Source organism: Salmo trutta, chromosome 12 (genome assembly GCF_901001165.1).
Source record: "Salmo trutta chromosome 12, fSalTru1.1, whole genome shotgun sequence".
NCBI lineage: Eukaryota > Metazoa > Chordata > Actinopteri > Salmoniformes > Salmonidae > Salmo > Salmo trutta.
The window spans coordinates 43,640,765-43,662,618 of NC_042968.1; the positions used below are offsets into that span (position 1 = coordinate 43,640,765).

Below are 21,854 nucleotides of genomic sequence, written 5' to 3' on the forward strand. Positions count from 1 at the left end.
TGTAGACTAGTCTAGGGAGGATCATTGTGTTGTTGTAGGCTAGTCTAGGGAGGATAAGTGTGTTGTTGTAGGCTAGTCTAGGGAGGATTGTTGTGTTGTAGGCTAGTCTAGGGATGATCATTGTGTTGTTGTAGGCTAGTCTAGGGAAGATCATTGTATTGTGGGGTTGTAGGCTAGTCTAGGGAGGATCATTGTGTTGTTGTAGCCTAGTCTAGGGAGGATCATTGTGTTGTAGGCTAGTCTAGGGAGGATCATTGTGTTGTTGTAGACTAGTCTAGGGAGGATCATTGTGTTGTAGGCTAGTCTAGGGAGGATTATTGTGTTGTAGGCTAGTCTAGGGAGGATCATTGTATTGTAGACTAGTCTAGGGAGGATCATTGTGTTGTAGGCTAGTCTAGGGAGGATTATTGTATTGTAGACTAGTCCAGGGAGGATCATTGTGTTGTAGACTAGTCTAGGGAGGATCATTGTATTGTTGTAGGCTAGTCTAGGGAGGATCATTGTATTGTGGGGTTGTAGGCTAGTCTAGGGAGGATCATTGTGTTGTTGTAGTCTAGTCTAGGGAGGATCATTGTGTTGTAGGCTAGTCTAGGGAGGATCATTGTGTTGTTGTAGGCTAGTCTAGGGAGTATCATTGTGTTGTAGGCTAGTCTAGGGAGGATCATTGTGTTGTTGTAGGCTAGTCTATGGAGGATTATTGTGTTGTTGTAGACTAGTCTAGGGAGGATCATTGTGTTGTAGGCTAGTCTAGGGAGGATTATTGTGTTGTAGGCTAGTCTAGGGAGGATCATTGTATTGTAGACTAGTCTAGGGAGGATCATTGTGTTGTAGGCTAGTCTAGGGAGGATTATTGTATTGTAGACTAGTCTAGGGAGGATCATTGTGTTGTAGACTAGTCTAGGGAGTATCATTGTATTGTTGTAGGCTAGTCTAGGGAGGATTATTGTGTTGTAGGCTAATCTAGGGAGGATCATTGTGTTGTAGACTAGTCTAGGGAGTATCATTGTATTGTTGTAGGCTAGTCTAGGGAGGATTATTGTGTTGTAGGCTAGTCTAGGGAGGATCATTGTGTTGTTGTAGGCTAGTCTATGGAGGATTATTGTGTTGTAGGCTAGTCTAGGGAGGATTATTGTGTTGTTGTAGACTAGTCTAGGGAGGATTATTGTATTGTTGTAGGCTAGTCTAGGGAGGATTATTGTGTTGTTGTAGACTAGTCTAGGGAGGATTATTGTATTGTTGTAGGCTAGTCTAGGGAGGATTATTATAATTTTTTTGAAAAGAGAGGCGAGCCAGCGAAGAGAAAAAAATAATTATCAAAAATCTAATGAAAGTTGTACCCCTTGTAATAATACTAAACCCCTTCTGTACAACAGCTAGCGACCTCACCAAGATATTTTAGCCTTTTGGTATTCCCACTTCTGACACCAACGTACTGAACGACAGGACAAGGAAGTGAAACCGGGTCATTGGCGTGAAAGGAAAACCCCCCTAATGCATCGTGCCAATAGGGTTAACCCACTTGGTAGGAATTGTGTCACGGCTCATATAGCGATGATTGTGACAGTGTAATGGGTTTGGAATGACAGCCATAGAGACCAGGGTTTAGAATGACAGCCACAGGGACCAGGGTTTAGAATGACAGCCATAGAGACCAGGGCTTAGAATGTCAGCCACAGGGACCAGGGTTTAGAATAACAGCCATAGAGACCAGGGCTTAGAATGACAGCCATAGAGACCAGGGTTTAGAATGACAGCCATAGAGACCATGGTTTAGAATGACAGCCATAGAGACCAGGGTTTAGAATGACAGCCACAGGGACCAGGGTTTAGAATGACAGCCACAGGGACCAGGGTTTAGAATGACAGCCATAGAGACCAGGGTTTAGAATGACAGCCATAGAGACCATGGTTTAGAATGACAGCCATAGAGACCAGGGTTTAGAATGACAGCCACAGGGACCAGGGTTTAGAATGACAGCCACAGGGACCAGGGTTTAGAATGACAGCCATAGAGACCAGGGTTTAGAATGACAGCCATAGAGACCATGGTTTAGAATGACAGCCACAGGGACCAGGGTTTAGAATGACAGCCACAGGGACCAGGGTTTAGAATGACACCATAGAGACCAGGGTTTGGAATGACAGCCACAGGGACCAGGGTTTAGAATGGCAGCCAGAGAGACCAGGGTTTAGAATGACAGCCACAGGGACCAGGGTTTAGAATGACAGCCACAGGGACCAGGGTTTAGAATGACAGCCACAGGGACCAGGGTTTAGAATGACAGCCACAGGGACCAGGACTTGGAATGACAGCCACAGGGACCAGGGTTTAGAATGACAGCCACAGGGACCAGGGTTTAGAATGACAGCCACAGGGACCAGGGGTTAGAATGACAGCCACAGGGACCAGGGTTTAGAATGACAGCCACAGGGACCAGGGTTTAGAATGACAGCCACAGGGACCAGGGTTTAGAATGACAGCCACAGGCACCAGGGTTTAGAATGACAGCCACAGGGACCAGGGTTTAGAATGACAGCCACAGGGACCAAGGTTTAGAATGACAGCCACAGGGACCAGGGTTTAGAATGACAGCCACAGGGACCAGGGTTTAGAATGACAGCCACAGGGACCAGGGTTTAGAATGACAGCCACAGGGACCAGGTTTTAGAATGACAGCCACAGGGACCAGGGTTTAGAATGACAGCCACAGGGACCAGGGTTTAGAATGACAGCCACAGGGACCAGGGTTTAGAATGACAGCCACAGGGACCAGGGTTTAGAATGACAGCCACAGGAACCAGGGTTTGGAATGACAGCCACAGGGACCAGGGATTGAGCCTCAGTCAGGGTAACCCTCCTAATCCACTATATTGGTGTCAGGTGTTGGAGTATCAGTCAGGGTCACCCTCCTAATCCACTATATTGGTGTCAGGTGTTGGAGTCTCAGTCAGGGTAACCCTCCTAATCCACTATATTACCGTCAGGTGTTGGAGTCTCAGTCAGGGTAACCCTCCTAATCCACTATATTGGTGTCAGGTGTTGGAGTATCAGTCAGGGTAACTCTCCTAATCCACTATATTGGTGTCAGGTGTTGGAGTATCAGTCAGGGTCACCCTCCTAATCCACTATATTGGTGTCAGGTGTTGGAGTATCAGTCAGGGTAACTCTCCTAATCCACTATATTACTGTTAGGTGTTGGAGTATCAGTCAGGGTAACCCTCCTAATCCACTATATTACTGTCAGGTGTTGGAGTATCAGTCAGGGTAATGAATTTTGCAGCGACACAATTCGAAAGGAAGGTTACAGCTAAATTGATTCCTTTACCTCTTTGCGATTTTATTTTTTATTTTAAATATTTTTTATTTCACCTTTATTTAACCAGGTAGGCAAGTTGAGAACAAGTTCTCATTTACAATTGCGACCTGGCCAAGATAAAGCAAAGCAGTTTGACACATACAACAACACAGAGTTACACATGGAGTAAAACAAACATACTGTCAATAATACAGTAGAAAAATAAGTCTATATACAATGTGAGCAAATGAGGTGAGATAAGGGAGGTAAAGGCAAAAAAAGGCCATGGTGGCGAAGTACATACAATATAGCAAGTAAAACACTGGAATGGTAGATTTGCAGTGGAAGAAAGTGCAAAGTAGAAATATAAATAATGGGGTGCAAAGGAGCAAAATAAATAAATAAATACAGTAGGGGAAGAGGTAGTTGTTTGGGCTAAATTATAGATGGGCTATGTACAGGTGCAGTAATCTGTGAGCTGCTCTGACAGCTGGTGCTTAAAACCTCTTACATCTACACGTTCCGCTAGCGGAACGTCTGCTCCAATATCCAATGATGGGCGGGGCGCGAAATTCAAACTCCTCTAAATCCGAAAACTTACACTTTTCAAACATATGACTATGTTACAGCTATTTAAAGACAAGACTCTCCTTTATCTAACCAAACTGTCCGATTTCAAAAAGGCTTTACAGCGAAAGCAAAACATTAGATTATGTCAGCAGAGTACCCAGCCAGGAATAATCACACAGCCATTTTTCAAGCTAGCATATCATGTCACATAAACCCAAACCATATCTAAATGCAGCACTAACCTTTGATGATCTTCATCAGATGACACACCTAGGACATTGTGTTATACAATACATGCATGTCTGTTCAATCAAGTTCATATTTATATCAAAAACCAGCTTTTTACATTAGCATGTGACGTTCAGAACTAGCATTCCCACCGAACACTTCCGGTGATTTTACTAAATTACTCACGATAAACGTTCACAAAAAGCATAACAATTATTTTAAGAATTATAGATACAGAACTCCTCTATGCACTCGATATGTCCGATTTTAAAATAGCTTTTCGGATGAAGCACATTTTGCAATAATGTAAGTACATAGCCCGGCGTTACAGGGCTAGCTATTTAGACACCCACCCAGTGTAGCCTTCACCAAAATCACATTTCCTATAAGAAAAATGTTCTTACCTTGCTTGTTCTTCATCAGAATACACTGCCAGGACTTCTACTTCAATAACAAATGTAGGTTTGGTCCCAAATAATCCATCGTTATATCCAAACAGCGACGTTTTGTTCGTGCGTTCTAGACACTATCCCAACGCTAAATCTCGGCCACGAGCATGACGCAAAATATGACAAAAAATTTCGAAATATTCCATTACCGTACTTCGAAGCATGTCAACCGCTGTTTAAAACCAATATTTATGCAATTTATCTCGTAGAGAAGCGATAATATTCCGACCGGGAATCTGCCTGTCTGTAAACTGAGGAAAAAAACCGAAAGCCGGGGGCGGGGCGTGTCACGCGCCTAAGGCTTAGTCCATTGACTGACCACTCAGCATTTGCTCTCGTGTGCTTCAGCCAGGGCTTTGAATGACATCATTCCTGTTTTTCCCGGGCTGTGAGACTCCATTGTTGACGTGAGAAGTGTCACGTAAGAGCAGAGATCCTTTGTAAACGACAGAGATAATAAAGAAGGGCAAGAAATGTTCAGACAGGGTACTTCCTGAACAGAAGCATCTCAGGTTTTTGCCTGCCATAGGAGTTCTGTTATACTCACAGACACCATTCAAACAGTTTCAGAAACTTTGGAGTGTTTTCTCTCCAAAGCTAATAATTATATGCATATTCCAGTTTCTGGGCAGGACTAATAATCAGATTAAATCGGGTACGTTTTTTATCCAGCCGTGAAATTACTGCCCCCTAGATGTAACAGGTTAAAGCTAGTGAGGGAGATAAGTGTTTCCAGTTTCAGAGATTTTTGTAGTTCGTTCCAGTCATTGGCAGCAGAGAACTGGAAGGAGAGACAGCCGAAGGAGGAATTGGCTTTGGGGGTAACCAGTGAGATATACCTGCTGGAGCGCATGCTACAGGTGGGTGCTGCTATGGTTACCAGCGAGCTGAGATAAGGGGGGACTTTACCTAGCAGGGTCTTGTAGATGACCTGGAGTCAGTGGGTTGGCGACGAGTATGAAGCGAGGGCCAGCCAACGAGAGTGTACAGGTTGCAGTGGTGGGTAGTATATGGGGCTTTGGTGACAAAACGGATGGCACTGTGATAGACTACATCCAGTTTGCTGAGTAGAGTGTTGGAGGCTATTTTGTAAATGACATCGCCGAAGTCGAGGATCGGTAGGATGGTCAGTTTTACAAGGGTATGTTTGGCAGCATGAATGAAGGATGCTTTGTTGCGAAATAGGAAGCCAATTCTATATTTAACTTTGGATTGGAGATGTATGATGTGAGTCTGGAAGGAGAGTTTACAGTCTAACCAGACACCTAGGTATTTGTAGTTGTCCACATATTCTAAGTCAGAACCGTCCAGAGAAGTGATGCTGGACGGGCGGGCAGGTGCAGGCAGCGATCGGTTGAAGAGCATGCATTTAGTTTTACTTGTATTTAAGAGCAGTTGGAGTCCACGGAAGGAGAGTTGTATGGCATTGAAGCTCGTCTGGAGGGTTGTTAACACAGTGTCCAAAGAAGGGCCAGAAGTATACAGAATGGTGTCGTCTGCGTAGAGGTGGATCAGAGACTCACCAGCAGCAAGAGCGACATCATTGATGTATACAGAGAAAAGAGTTGGCCCAAGAATTGAACCCTGTGGCACACCCATAGAGACTGCCAGAGGTCCGGACAACAGGCCCTCCGATTTGACACACTGAACTCTATCAGAGAAGTAGTTGGTGAACCAGGCGAGGCAGTCATTTGAGAAACCAAGACTATTTGAGTCTGCCGATGAGGATGTGGTGATTGACAGAGTTGAAAGCCTTTCACAAATTATTATTTTGATTCCCATGATTCGATTCACCTTGATTTAACCCAAAACCACAACTACTACAATGGCGAAGCACATTCATTCATTTAGTCCAAAAATTATTATTTAAAAACAATGGATTCAGATTAATTAAATTATTCACTATTTACTATTTTGATAAGGGAATCCGCTGCCCATCAGTTATTCCTCTACGGGCTTGTGGATTTATGTACAAAATTGGTGCAGATTTGAATGATTTTACGTGTGGTATGATTGCTAGTTAGCATATTGCAGATCTGGACAAAAGATCCACCTACCACTATTGTCACTATGTATAGAGGGCAGGATAGAGTTGACTGTATACTAAGCGTGCAGAAAAGCGTAGAGCATAAGGGAAATATCAAAACACCTTGATAGGGGAGGAGCCTGCAGGCAGATGAGGAAATGTAGCTATATTGAAGAAATGATGTAGTTAAACCTGCAAAATGGGGAATGTAAACCAGGGAAAAATTCACTACCCTCCCCTGTGCCTAATAATAAAAATAAATAAACATCCCCCATCCCTCCCCAAAGCAAAAGAAAAAGTTTGATAAACCTCCCCTAATTTGGACCGGCCCACCTCAGTCAATTTCAAACTGTCCCTTTGCGCCCAAGTCAGAAAACCCCAGTGACAATGCCAAAGCACCAATCAGGGCGCAGAAAACAGATAGTCTCCAGTGACACGCTGACCTGCTGTCTCGGTGTTACCATGGCGATTTACAGTACAGAGGCGTCTGTGGTATAACGCAGAGAGAGAGAGGGATGGGGAGAGAGAGAGAATGGATGTGTATATAGTAGGGAAGAATAGAGGAGGGGGAATTGAGGAGAGGGGAATAGAGGAGGGGAAATAGAGGAGAGGGGAATAAAGGAGGGGGATAGAGGAGGGGGAATAGAGGAGAGGGGGATAGAGGAGGGGATAGAGGAGGGGGAACAGAGGAGGAATAGAGGAGGGGGAATAGAGGAGGGGGGAATAGAGGAGGGGGAATAGAGGAGGGGGGAATAGAGGAGGATGAATAGAGGAGGATGAATAGAGGAGGGGGAATAGAGGAGGGGGAATAGAGGAGGAGGAATGGAGGAGGCATAGAGGAGGAGGAAAAGAGGAGGAGGCATAGAGGAGGGGGAATAGAGGAGGAGGAATAGAGGAGGGAGGAATAGAGGAGGGAGGAATAGAGGGTTGGGGAATAGAGATGGATGCTGAGAGGATATAAAGATTCAACAGGCTTCAAATAAGATGGAGGAGGAAGGAATAGAGGAGGGTGGAATAGAGGAGAGGGAATAGAGGAGGAGGAATAGAGGAGGATGAATAGAGGAGGGGGAATATAGGAGGGAGGAATAGAGGAGGGGGAATAGAGGAGGGGGAATAGAGGAGGAGGAATGGAGGAGGCATAGAGGAGGAGGAAAAGAGGAAGAGGCATAGAGGAGGGGGAATAGAGGAGGAGGCATAGAGGATGGGGAATAGAGGAGGGGGAATAGAGGAGGAGGAATAGAGTAGGGGGAATAGAGGAGGGTGAAATAGAGGAGGGGGAATAGAGGAGGGAGGAATAGGGGAGGGAGGAATAGAGGAGGGGAAACAGAGGAGGGGGAATAGAGTAGGAGGAATAGAGGAGGAGGAATAGAGGAGGGAGGAATAGAGGAGGGGGAATAGAGGAGGAGGAATAGAGGAGGGGGAATAGAGGAGGAGGAACAGAGGAAGGGGAATAGAGGAGGAGGAATAGAGGAGGGGGAATAGAGGAGGAGGAATAGAGGAGGAGGAATAGAGGAGGGAGGAATAGGGGAGGGAGGAATAGAGGAGGAGGAATAGAGTAGGGGGAATAGAGGAGGGAGGAATAGAGGAGGGGGAATAGAGGAGGAGGAATAGAGTAGGGGGAATAGAGGAGGGAGGAATAAAGGAGGAAGGAATAGAGGAGGGAGGAATAGAGGAGGGGGAATAGAGGAGGAGGAATAGAGGAGGGAGGAATAGAGGAGGAGGAATAGAGGAGGGGAATAGAGGAGGAGGAATAGATGAGGGAGGAATAGAGGAGAGGGAATAGAGGAGGAGGAATAGAGGAGGGAGGAATAGAGGAGGGGGAATAGAGGAGGAGGAATAGAGGAGGAGGAATAGAGGAGGAGGAATAGAGGTTTGGGGAATAGAGATGGATGCTGAGAGGATATAAAGATTCAACAGGCTTCAAATAAGATGGAGGAGGAAGGAATAGAGGAGGGAGGAATAGAGGAGAGGGAATAGAGGAGGAGGAATAGAGGAGGATGAATAGAGGAGGGGGAATATAGGAGGGAGGAATAGAGGAGGGGGAATAGAGGAGGGGGAATAGAGGAGGAGGAATGGAGGAGGCATAGAGGAGGAGGAAAAGAGGAAGAGGCATAGAGGAGGGGGAACAGAGGAGGAGGCATAGAGGATGGGGAATAGAGGAGGGAGGAATAGGGGAGGGAGGAATAGAGGAGGGAGGAATAGAGGAGGAAGGAATAGAGGAGGGGGAATAGAGGAGGGGGAATAGAGGAGGGGGAATAGAGTAGGAGGAATAGAGGAGGAGGAATAGAGGAGGGAGGAATAGGGGAGGGAGGAATAAAGGAGGGGGAACAGAGGAGGGGGAATAGAGGAGGAAGGAATAGAGGAGGAGGAATAGAGGGGGAATAGAGGAGGAGGAATAGAGGAGGAGGCATAGAGGAGGAGGAATGGAGGAATGGAGGAGGAAGGAATAGAGGAGGGAGGAATAGAGGAGGAATAGAGGAGGGAGGAATAGAGGAGGAAGGAATAGAGGAGGAGGAATAGAGGAGGGAGGAATAAAGGAGGAGGAATAGAGGAGGGAGGAATAGAGGAGGAGGAATAGAGGAGGGAGGAATAGAGGAGGGAGGAATAGAGGAGGGGGAATAGAGGAGGAGGAATAGAGGAAGGGTAATAGAGGAGGAGGAATAGAGGAAGGGTAATAGAGGAGGAGGAATAGAGGAGGGGGAATAGAGGAGGAATAGAGGAGGAGGAATAGAGGAGGGAGGAATAGAGGGTTGGGGAATAGAGGTGAATGCTGAGAGGATATAAAGATTCAACAGGCTTCAAATAAGATGGTGGCAGGCAGTCAGATTCTATATACATGTATAAACACTGATGCATTTCAGTTAGCTGACATTACTGGCAGCATCATTGTTTGTCTTTGCGTGGTAACATGTACTATACTGCTAGCCCACATTAAGTGTTCTGCTTTCACACCACTTTATTACCGAACTGGAAATAGCAAAATAGCCTACATACTCTGTCTTTGTAAAGCTTGTACACACACATAGGGCCTAGCCCAGATCCAGACCTGGTCCTGGATGTTCTCTAGGATCTAGTGCCAGTCTGCAGGGGCTCCTCTCTGATTCAGCTAGCCCAGATCCAGACCTGGTCCTGGATGTTCTCTAGGATCTAGTGCCAGTCTGCAGGGGCTCCTCTCTGATTCAGTGTATGTTTCAGGCCTATTACTGCTGACTGGGGAGGTGACCTGTATATTGTTATCAATCCCAGCTGAAATAGGTCTCAGATATGGATAACCGTTTCAGATACAAGGGGAGGCAGGTAGAGATACTGTATGAAAAGAGATGGAGAGAACAGAATGAAATGGGATGAGGGTTGAAAGGATGATGAGAGGTACAGGAGAAGGAGAGGGTAGAGTGACCCTTAAAGTTTTAAAGTGTCTTAAAACCAAAATAGAGTGAATACAAGTGCCCTGCATAGTAAGAGCAACCTCAGCTTGATGGCTTGGTGTGTCCCTTCCTTACCTCCATCGGAGTACGTCTCAGTCCCGTATCCATCCTGCAGGCCGTTGCTCCAGGTCCCTTCGTAACGGGCCCCGCTAACCGTGCTCTCCAGTTGGCCGTAGCGTCCCTTGAAGCCCTGCGTCCACTCCCCCCTGTAGTCCCAGCGGCCCTTACTCTCCACGCCCACACCGTGGCGCTTCCCCTGCGCCCACGTGCCCTGGTAGCTATTCCCGCTGGGCCAGGTGTAGACGCCCAGGACCTCGAAGCCGTGGCTCCAGGCCCCAGCGTACTCCCCCTGACCCTGTGGCCCTGTGCAGACCCCCCGGCCATGGGCCTTGCCCTGCTCCCACCCTCCACAGTACGACCCCCCGTCATCAAAGTCAAACCTGCCTCCAGTGGACATGCATGAAACAGGTTTAGGCAAAATCCTCAGAACGTCAAGAAGAGAGAATCAGGTTTACACAGAAAGATCAGGGCCGGGAGGCGAGGATGGAGGTAGTATCATGGAGGTTTAGATCTCGTAGTATTTCCCTTTACCTTCTTGTTGTTGGGTTTTTTATGATAATGGAATCAAAAACAGGTTCCCCGTCTTGTACAGAGCAGGACTTGGTCCAGAGAGCATCACCTGGGATGGAGAGAGAGGTTTCGTCTGTCTGTCAGTGGAGGTGGCAGGGTCTGGATCTGGGCCTGGCGCGACGTTAAGGATGTTAGATGCTACTGCCGGCCGAGCATTCTGCTTCCCATGGGCATGCAGGCTGTATGCGCTCCTCCTCCTCTCCTCCTCCTCCTCCTCCACCCTCCTCTACACAGCCTCGCCAGCTGGGATGGCACTAACCCACTCACCTCTCCGTTGGCTGGGGCGCTCCAGACAGGCTAGGCCCAGGCTTTTCTAATAGTCCCAGAGGCCCTGACGGCAGCAGCGACACAGCGAGCACAGCCTGATGAGCTCAATCAGACATTACACCACCACCCGTCTAGCTGTGCCGTACTGGCACACAGAAATGGAGAGAGGATAGAGACAGGAGAGGGAGAGAGGATAGAGACAGGAGAGGGAGAGAGGATAGAGACAGGAGAGGGAGAGAGGATAGAGACAGGAGAGGGATCGTACCGCACCAGTACGCCCCAAAAATAAACAGATGGGCTATAGCTATAGAATGGGCTGGAAACATCCGAACACACACATCCATAAACACACACACACACACACACACACACACACACACACTGAACACACACACACCTCAGACGACCTAACTGACTGTGTATTTCCCCTTTGCTCCTCTATTCTTCTGTCTTGTTCTCTCCTTCCTCCTCCTCTCCTCCACACAGTGCTCCTGCTGCGCTGTAGCGATGGAGCTGCAGTCTCTCCTGAACAACATGGGAGGAGGGTTGATGCAACAAAAAAAAAATATATATATATAATGATTGTCTTCCTTTCCGCTTTATCTTCTGTATTTTAGAGCTCAAGCCCCTTATGTCTGGGTCGTTAATATATCCAGTTTCCCACAAGTCATAGGGTGGTGGTCTCTCGGTCTCTTCTCTCTCTCGCTCTAAAATCTGCTCATTACTGAAGGACTGTTCCACCCCATCCAATACCCCTCCCCCACATGCTCCCTCTCTCCCTCCCTCCTCCTGTAGGCTCTTAAAGAGATAGGGATACAGGGACAGGGGAAGAGCAGTATGTGTTCGGTTCCCTACGCTGGCCCTTTGGGGATATATCCTGCTTTCCCTAATCATCTACCTCTCTCTCTCTCTCCTCTCTACCTCTCTCTCAATTCAATTCAATTCAATTCAAGGGGCTTTATTGGCATGGGAAACATATGTTAACATTGCCAAAGCAAGTGAAGTAGATAATATACAAAAGTGAAATAAACAATAAAAATGAACAGTAAACATTACACTCACAAAACTTCCAAAAGAATAAAGACATTACAAATGTCATATTATGTCTATATACAGTGTTGTAACGATGTACAAATGGTTGAAGTACAAAAGGGAAAATAAATAAGCATAAATATGGTTTGTATTTACAATGGTGTTTGTTCTTCACTGTTTGACCTTTTCTCGTGGCAACAGGTCACAAATCTTGCTGCTGTGATGGCACACTGTGGTATTTCACCCAGTAGATATGGGAGTTTATCAAAATTGGATTTGTTTTCAAATTCTTTGTGGATCTGTGTAATCTGAGAGAAATATGTGTCTCTAATATGGTCATACATTTGGCAGGAGGTTAGGAAGTGCAGCTCAGTTTCCACCTCATTTTGTGGGCAGTGTGCACATAGCCTGTCTTCTCTTGAGAGCCAGGTCTGCCTACGGCGGCCTTTCTCAATAGCAAGGCTATGCTCACTGAGTCTGTACATAGTCAAAGCTTTCCTTAAGTTTGGGTCGGTCACAGTGGTCAGGTATTCTGCCACTGTGTACTCTCTGTTTAGGGCCAAATAGCATTCCAGTTTGCTCTGTTTTTTTGTTAATTCTTTCCAATGTGTCAAGTAATTACCTTTTTGTTCTCATGATTTGGTTTGGTCTAATTGTGTTGCTGTCCTGGGGCTTTGTGGGGTCTGTTTGTGTTTGTGAACAGAGCCCGTGGACCAGCGTGCTTAGGGGACTCTTCTCCAGGTTCATCTCTCTGTAGGCGATGGCTTTGTTATGGAAAGTTTGGGAATTGCTTCCTTTTAGGTGGTTGTAGAATTTAACATCTCTTTTCTGGATTTTGATAATTAGCGGGTAACGGCCTAATTCTGTTCTGCATGCATTATTTGGTGTTCTACGTTGTACACAGAGGATATTTTTGCAGAATTCTGCATGTAGTCTCAATTTTGTGTTTGTCTCATTTTGTGAATTCTTGGTTGGTGAGTGGACCCCAGACCTCACAACCATAAAGGGCAATGGGTTCTATAACTGATTCAAGTATTTTTAGCCAGATTCTAATTGGTATGTCGAATTTTATGTTCCTTTTGATGGCATAGAATTCCCTTCTTGCCTTGTCTCTCAGATCGTTCACAGCTTTGTGGAAGTTACCTGTGGCACTGATGTTTAGGCCAAGGTATGTATAGTTTTTTGTGTGCTCTAGGGCAACGGTGTCCAGATGGAATTTGTATTTGTGGTCCTGGCGACTGGACCTTTTTTGGACCACCATTATTTTGGTCTTACTGAGATTTACTGTTAGGGCCCAGGTCTGGCAGAATCTGTGCAGAAGATCTAGGTGCTGCTGTAGGCCCTCCTTGGTTGGTAACAGAAGCACCAGATCATCAGCAAACAGTAGACATTTGACTTCAGATTCCAGTAGGGTGAGGCTGGGGGCTGCAGACTTTTCTAGTGCCCTCGCCAATTTGTTGATATATATATGTTGAAGAGGGTGGGGCTTAAGCTGCATCCCTGTCTCACCCCACGGTCCTGTGGGAACAAATGTGTGTTTTTTGCCTATTTTATCCGCACACTTGTTGTTTGTGTAAATGGATTTTATAATGTCGGATGTTTTCCCCAACACCACTTTCCATCAATTTGTATAGCAGACCCTCATGCCAAATTGAGTCGAAGTCTTTTTGAAATCAACAAAGCATGAGAAGACTTTGCCTTTGTTTTGGTTTGTTTGTTTGTCAATTAGGGTGTGCAGGGTGAATACGTGGTCTGTCGTACGGTAATTTGGTAAAAAGCCAATGTGACATTATGTTGTTTTCACTAAGGAAATGTACGAGTCTGCTGTTAATGATAATGCAGAGGATTTTCCCAAGGTTGCTGTTGACTCAAATCCCACGGTAGTTATTGGGGCCAAATTTGTCTCCACTTTTGTGGATTGGGGTGATCAGTCCTTGGTTCCAAATATTGGGGAAGATGCCAGAGCTAAGGAGGATTATATTGTCCTGCAGTTCATTCAATGTAATTGGAGAATCCAGTGGGTTCCGGTAGTCTTTATTAGTTGATTCTAAGATTTGTATATGATCATGTATATGTTTTTGCTGTTTGTTCTTTGTTATAGAGCCAAAAAGATTGGAGAAGTGGTTTACCCATACATCTCCATTTTGGATAGATAATTCTTCGTGTTGTTGTTTGTTTAGTGTTTTCAAATTTTCCCCAGAAGTGGTTAGAGTCTATGGATTCTTCAATTACATTGAGCTGATTTCTGACATGCTGTTTCTTATTTTTCTGTAGTGTATTTCTGTATTGTTTTAGTGATTCACCACAGTGAAGGTGTAACAGTGTAGGTTCCGTCCCTCTCTTCGCCCCAACCCGGGCTCAAACCAGGGACCCTTGCACGCATCAACAACTGACACCCACCGAAGCATCGTTACCCATCGCGCCACAAAGGCCGCGGCCTTTGCAACGCAAGGGGAAACCCTACTTCAAGTCTCAGAGCGAGTGACGTCACTGATTGAAATGCTATTAGCGCGCACCACCGCTAACTAACTAGCCATTTCACATCGGTTACAAAGGCGTAGACTCAGGTTTTCCAGGTCTCTGTTTTTGGATGGACAGGTTTCTCAATTTCTTTCTTAGGTTTTTGCATTCTTCATCAAACCATTTGTCATTGTTGTTCATTTTCTTCGGTTTTCTATTTGAGATTTTTAGATTTGATAGGGAAGCTGAGAGGTCAAATATACTGTTAAGATTTTCTACTGCCAAGTTTACACCTTCGCTATTACGCTATACGCTCTCGTTGGCTGGCCCTCGCTTCATACTCGTCGCCAAACCCACTGGCTCCAGGTCATCTACAAGTCTTTGCTAGGTAAAGCCCTGCCTTATCTCAGCTCACTGGTCACCATAGCAGCACCCACCCGTAGCACGCACTCCAGCAGGTATATTTCACTGGTCACCCCCAAAGCCAATTCCTCATTTGGCCGCCTTTCCTTCCAGTTCTCTGCTGCCAATGACTGGAACGAACTACAAAAATCACAGAAGCTGGAGAATCATATCTCCCTCACTAACTTTAAGCTCCAGCTGTCAGAGCAGCTCACAGATCACTGCACCTGTACATAGCCCATCTGTAAACAGCCCATCCAACTACCTCATCCCAATACCGTTATTTACTTATTTATCTTGCTCCTTTGCACCCCAGTATCTCTACTTGCGCATTCATCTTCTACACATCTATCACTCAAGTGTTTAATTGCTATATTGTTATTACTTCGCCACTATGGCCTATTTATTGCCTTTACATCCCTTATCTTACCTAATTTGCACACACTGTATATAGACTTTTTCTATTGTATTATTGACTGTATGTTTGTTTATTCCATGAGTAACTCTGTGTTGTTGTTTGTGTCGCACTGCTTTGCTTTATCCTGGCCAGGTCACAGTTGTAATTGAGAACTTGTTCTCAGCTGGCCTACCTAGTTAAATAAAGGTGAAATAAAATAAATAAATACAAATTACAGTGGAACGATTTGTCCAGGAAGTTGTCTAAAATGGATTGAATTTGTTGTTGCCTAATAGTTTTTTTTGGTAGGTTTCCAAACTACATTCCTTCCATTTATAGCATTTCTTAATATTACTCAGTTCCTTTGGCTTTGATGCCTCATGATTGAGTATTGCTCTGTTCAAGTACACTGTGATTTTGCTGTGTTCTGATAGGGTTGTCAGTGGACTGACTCTGAGAAACTCTGGGTTGAGGTCAGTGATAAAGTAGTCTACAGTACTACTGCCAAGAGATAAGCTATCGGTGTACCTACCATAGAAGTCCCCTTGAAGCCTACCATTGACTATGTACATACCCAGCGTGCGACAGAGCTGCAGGAGTTGTGACCCGTTTTTGTTGGTTATGTTGTCGTAGTTGTGTCTAGGGGGGCATATGGGGGAGGGAATGCTGTCACCTCCAGGCAGGTGTTTGTCCCCCTGTGTGCTGTGGGTGTCAGGTTCTTGTCCGGTTCTGGCATTTAGGTCACCACTGACTAGTACATGTCCCTGGGCCTGGAAATGATTGATTTCCCCCTCTAGGATGGAGAAGTTGTCTTCATTAAAGTATGGGGATTCTAGTGGGGGGATATAGGTAGCACACAGGAGGATATTTTTCTCTGTTAAGATAATTTATTTTTGAATTTCTAGCCAAATGTAAAATGTTCCTGTTTTGATTAATTTAATAGAGTGAGTTAGGTCAGCTCTATACCAAATTAGCATACCTCCTGAGTCCCTTCCCTGTTTCACACCTCTCCCTCTCTCTCTGTCTCTCTCAATTCAATTTGAAGGGCTTCATTGGCATGGGAAACATACACTGAGTGGACAAAACATTAGCAACACATGTCTTATACTGAGTTGCACCCCCCTTTGCCCTCAGAACAGCCTCAATTCATCAGGACATGGACTCTACAAGGTGTTAAAGCGTTCCACAGGGATGCTGGCCCATGTTGACTCCAATGCTTCCCACAGTTGTGTCAAGTTGGTTGGATGTCCTTTGGGTGGTGGAACATTCTTGATACACACAGAAAACTTGACACACTCAAACCGGTGTGCCTGGCACCTACTACCATACCCCGTTTAAAGGCATGTACATATTCTGTCTTGCCCATTCACCCTCTGAATGGCCAACATACACAATCTATGTCTCAATTGTGTCAAGACTTTAAAATCCTTCTTTAACCTGTCTCCTCCCCTTCATCTACACTGATAGAAGTGGATTTAACAGGTGACATCAACAAGGGATCATAGCTTCACCTGGATTCACCTGGTCAGTCTGTCTTTTGTACAGTCATTGTATGTTTACATTGCCAAGGCAAGTGAAATAGGCAACAAACAAAAGGGAATGAACAATCAGAAATGAACAGTAAACATTACACTTACAAAATAATTTAGATATTTCAAATGTCTGTCTCTCCTCTCTCGTGCCTCTCTACCTCTGTCTCTCTCTCCCCTCTCTCTCTCTCCACCTCACTCCTCTCTCTCCCCCTCACTCCTCTCTCTCCCCCTCACTCCTCTCTCTCTCTCCGTCCTCTCCCTTTCTCCTCTTTAATAGAAACAACTGGAAAGTCAGCTATGTATTTTGTTGTATACTTGTGGCTCTGTATCTGTGATTCTCTGATTCGTAAAGTGTACTTTGGACTTAATTTCTGTATTTATATCATTCTAATAAAACAAAGCTGACAAACTGATGAGATGACTTCCGACTGACATGACCTTTAGTTGGAGTTCTCCTGCTATTCTCTGGCCAATTGCATGTCAGAGAGTCAATAGATCTTTACTGTGCATCATAAGATCCAGTGTCTTCAGAAAGTGTTCACACCCCTTGACTTATTCCACATCTTGTTGTGTCACAACCTGCATTTAAAATGGATAAAACATTTTCCTCACCCATCTACACACAATACCTCATAATGACATAGTGAAAACATGTTTTTAGACATTTTTGCTAATGTATTGAAAATACAGAAATATAAAATTTACGTAAGTATTCACACAGTCAATACTCTGGGATGTAGAAGCACCTTTGGCGGCGATTACATCTTTGAGTTGTCTTGGGTATATCTGTATCGGCTTTGTACATCTGGATTCAAGGATTTTCTCCCATTCTTCCTTGCAGATTTTTTCTCAGGCTATGTTAAGTTAGATGGGGAGTGGCGGTGAACAGAAATCTTCAAGTCTTTCCACAAAAGTGTGGGCTTTGGCTGGGCCACTCAAGGACTTTCACATTCTTATTCTGAAGCTTAATAAAAACATATGTGCAGAATATAAAACAAAATGGATTTCCTGTTGAAACTTCTGTTTCTTTCACATCCCAGTCAGCCTGTCTATAAGACATCCTAATGTATATAGCACTCTATATCATGTACAGTGGGAAGAAAAAGTTTGTGAACCCTTTAGAATTACCTGGCTTTCTGCATAATTTGGTCATACAATTGTATCTGATTTTCATCTAAGTCACAACAATAGACAAACAGAGTCTGCTTAAACTAATAACACACAAACAATTATACGTTTTCATGTCTTTATTGAACACACCGTGTAAACATTCACAGTGCAGGGTGGAAAAAGTATGTGAACCATTGGATTTAATAACAGTTTGACCCTCCTTTGGCAGCAATAAACTCAACCAAACGTTTTCTGTAGTTGCGGATCAGACCTGCACAACGGTCAAGAAGAATTTTGGACCATTCCTCTTTACAAAACTGTTTCAATTCAGCAATATTCTTGGGATGTCTGGTGTGAACCGCTCTCTTGAGGTCATGCCACAGCATCTCAATCGGGTTGAGGTCAGGACTGACTGGGCCACTCCAGAAGGTGTATTTTCTTCTGTTGAAGCCATTCTGTTGTTGATTTACTTCTGTGTTTTGGGTCGTTGTCCTGTTGCATCACCCAACTTCTGTTGAGCTTCAATTGGTGGACAGATAGCCTTACATTCCCCTGAAAAATGTCTTGATAAACTTGGGAATACGTTTTTTGGGTCGATGATAGCAAGCTGTACAGGCCCTGAGGCAGCAAAGCAGCCCCAAACCATGATGCTCCCTCCACCATACTTTACAGTTGGGAGGAGGTTTTGATGTTTGTGTGCTGTGCCTTTTTTTCTCAACACACAGTGTTGTGTGTTCCTTCCAAACAACTCAACTTTAGTTTAATCTGTCCACAGAATATTTTACCAGTAGCGCTGTGGAACATCCAGGTGCTCTTTTGCGAACAACAGATGTGCAGCAATGTTTTTCTTGGACAGCAGTGGCTTGGTGGTGTCCTCCCATGAACACCATTCTTGTTTAGTGTTTTACATATTATAGACTCGTCAACAGAGATGTTAGCATCTTCCAGAGATTTCTGTAAGTCTTTAGCTGACACTCTAGGATTCTTCTTAACCTCTTTGAGCATTGTGCGCTGTGCTCTTGCAGTCATCTTTGCAGGATGGCCACTGCTAAGGAGAGTAGCAACAGTGCTGAACTTTCTCAATTTATAGACAATTTGTCTTACCGTGGACTGACTTTTAGAGATACTTTTGTAACCCTTTCCAGCTTTATGCAAGGCAACAATTCTTAATCTTATGTCGTCTGACATCTATTTTCTTTGCGGCATGGTTCACATTAGGCAATGCTTCTTGTGAATAGCAAACTCAAATTTTGTGATTGTTTTTTTATGGTGCAGGGCAGCTCAAACCAAAATCTCCAATCTCGTCTCATTGATTGGACTCCAGGTTAGTTGACTCCTGACTACAATTAGCTTTTGGAGAAGTCATTAGCCTAGGGGTTCACATACTTTTTCCAACCTATACTGTGAACATTTAAATGATGTATTCAATATAGACAATACAAATACAATAATTTGTGTGTACACTGTGTTTGTCTATTGTTGTGACTTAGATGAAGATAAGATCACATTTTATGTAAAATTTATGCAGAAATCCAGGTAATTCCAAAGGGTTCACATACTTTTTCTTGCCACTGTACATAGCAGGGTTGGGTTCCATTACATTTCAAGTCAATTCAGGAAGTACATTGACATTCCAATTCCAATTCTCTTCAATGCTTTTCAATGGGGGAAATTTGGTTTTGGAATTTGGTTAACTTTTTTGAATTGACTGGAATTGAAATGGTGCTGAACCCAACCATAGAATATAGCATTTTAAATACATTAAAGCCAGAGGAGGCTGCTGAGTGGAGGACGACTCATAATAATGTCTGGAACAGAGCGAATGGAACGGCATCAAACGCACGCGATCAACTGATTCTGCTCAAACCATTACCATGAGGCCATCTCCACTGATTCTGCTCCGACCATTACCACGAGGCCGTCCTCCCCTGATTCTGCTCCGACCATTACCACGAGGCAGTCCTCCACTTATTCTGCTCCGACCATTACCACGAGGCCGTCCTCCACTGATTCTGCTCCGACCATTACCACGAGGCCGTCCACCACTGATTCTGCTCCGACCATTACCACGAGGCAGTCCTCCACTTATTCTGCTCCGACCATTACCACGAGGCCGTCCTCCACTGATTCTGCTCCGACCATTACCACGAGGCCGTCCACCACTGATTCTGCTCCGACCATTACCACGAGGCCGTCCTCCACTTATTCTGCTCCGACCATTACCACGAGGCCGTCCTCCACTGATTCTGCTCCGACCATTACCACGAGGCCGTCCTCCACTGATTCTGCTCCGACCATTACCACGAGGCCGTCCTCCACTGATTCTGCTCCGACCATTACCACGAGGCCGTCCTCCACTGATTCTGCTCCGACCATTACCACGAGGCCGTCCTCCACTGATTCTGCTCCGACCATTACCACAAGGCCGTCCTCCACTGATTCTGCTCCGACCATTACCACGAGGCCGTCCACCACTGATTCTGCTCCGACCATTACCACGAGGCCGTCCTCCACTGATTCTGCTCCGACCATTACCACGAGTCCGTCCTGTGATCAAAGTTATCTTTATATTGCGAAATACATGACATCATAGTCAATAAATTATATTTCTGATCAATGGACATTCTACCACAAATCTTTTAGAAATTGAACACGTCATATGCTGCAGTCAGGGTGACTAACAACTGGCCACAAAGTAGAATGAAATTACATCCCAAATGGCACCCTATTCCCTATGTAACCGGTGTGAAATGGCTAGATAGTTAGCGGAGCACGCTAATAGTAGTTGTTTCCCATTGCACTGCATGGGCCGCATTTTTTTTCGAGCGATAGGTAATGATGCTTCGTGGGAGGCAGTTGTTGATGTGTTCAGAGGGACCCTGGTTCGAGCCCAGGTTGGGGCGAGGAGAGGTACGGAAGCAACACTGCTACACCTATATAGCGCACTTCTTTTGAGTAGGAATAGAGTACCATTTGGGGACGTACCCTAAAGGCCCACTCCTTGATATTTACAGCCATTTATTTAAGGAGTGGCTTTAACAGTGGGGCTCCCGGGTGGTGCAGCGGTCTAAGGCATTGCATCTCAGTGCTAGAGGCGTCACTACAGAACCTGGATTGATTCCAGGCTGTATCACAACCGGCCATGATTGGGAGTCCCATAGAGCGTCGCACAATTGGCCCAGCGTCGTCCGGGTTAGGGTATGGCCCGGGGTAGGCCGCCGTTGTAAATAAGAATGTGTTCTTAACTGACTTGCCTAGTTTAAATAAAGGTTAAATAAATAAAAAAGTACAAATGAACAGTGGCACAAGACAAGAGACAAGGAAAACCATATGATATGACCACAGTACTGGTAATAACATGTCTAACTACACGGCCGGTACAACAGGGGGATTATAGTGTAGGTACAGATTGTTCTTCCTGTTTACAGCATGTTGGCCTTTTGATTTTGTGTTAAACAAACTCATTGATTGTGGCTACACCTACCAGTCTAGGATTATTGTTTTAGTTTATTTGCAAATCCTTGAAATTGTGCATGCTGCTCACAGGTAACGGTTGTACGCACTGTGTAATAATGTGTAGCTTAACTGTAATTACACTGTGTTCAGTATGTATCCATTTAACATAGATGAAATCACAGCCTACGACTCAAATGGCACCCTATTCCCTATATGGTACACTACTTTTCACCAGGGACCATAGGGCTCTATAGGGAATAGGGGGCCATTTGAGACGCACCCACAGTCAACACAATTCACACTGATAACACTGCTGAACCTCCCACCTCTTTCTCTCTCTGCCAATAGAAAGCTATTGGGAAAGTCTGAACCATTTTCTTGGATAAGAACCACACATTTTCAACATTTTCTCTCTTAAAGCAAGGGCATCTTCAGAAATTAAGATTATCTAATCATTTTGATAATTATTAAATACCCGATTAATTCAAAATGTTCCATTTTTTATTTGTTTTCACATCAAATGTGTATTATTTTAATTCATGACAGTTTCAGGTGTTCAATTACATATTTTATT

At 44.8% G+C, this 21,854-nt stretch overlaps 1 protein-coding gene across 2 annotated transcripts in view; it reads right to left on the minus strand.

Moving 5' to 3' along the window:
• The window catches only part of LOC115203599 (junctophilin-3), a 34,619-nt gene extending 22,947 nt beyond the window's left edge, over positions 1-11,672 (minus strand). Inside the window, exon 1 of one of the 2 annotated variants that reach the window (XM_029768398.1) lies at positions 10,070-11,667. In XM_029768398.1, coding sequence (XP_029624258.1) covers positions 10,070-10,451 — 382 coding nt within the window. In that variant the 5' untranslated portion in view covers positions 10,452-11,667. Of the gene's footprint in view, positions 1-10,069 lie in introns of both variants that reach the window. The other variant, XM_029768399.1, reaches the window with a different exon arrangement.
• Positions 11,673-21,854: the final 10,182 nt, after the last annotated feature.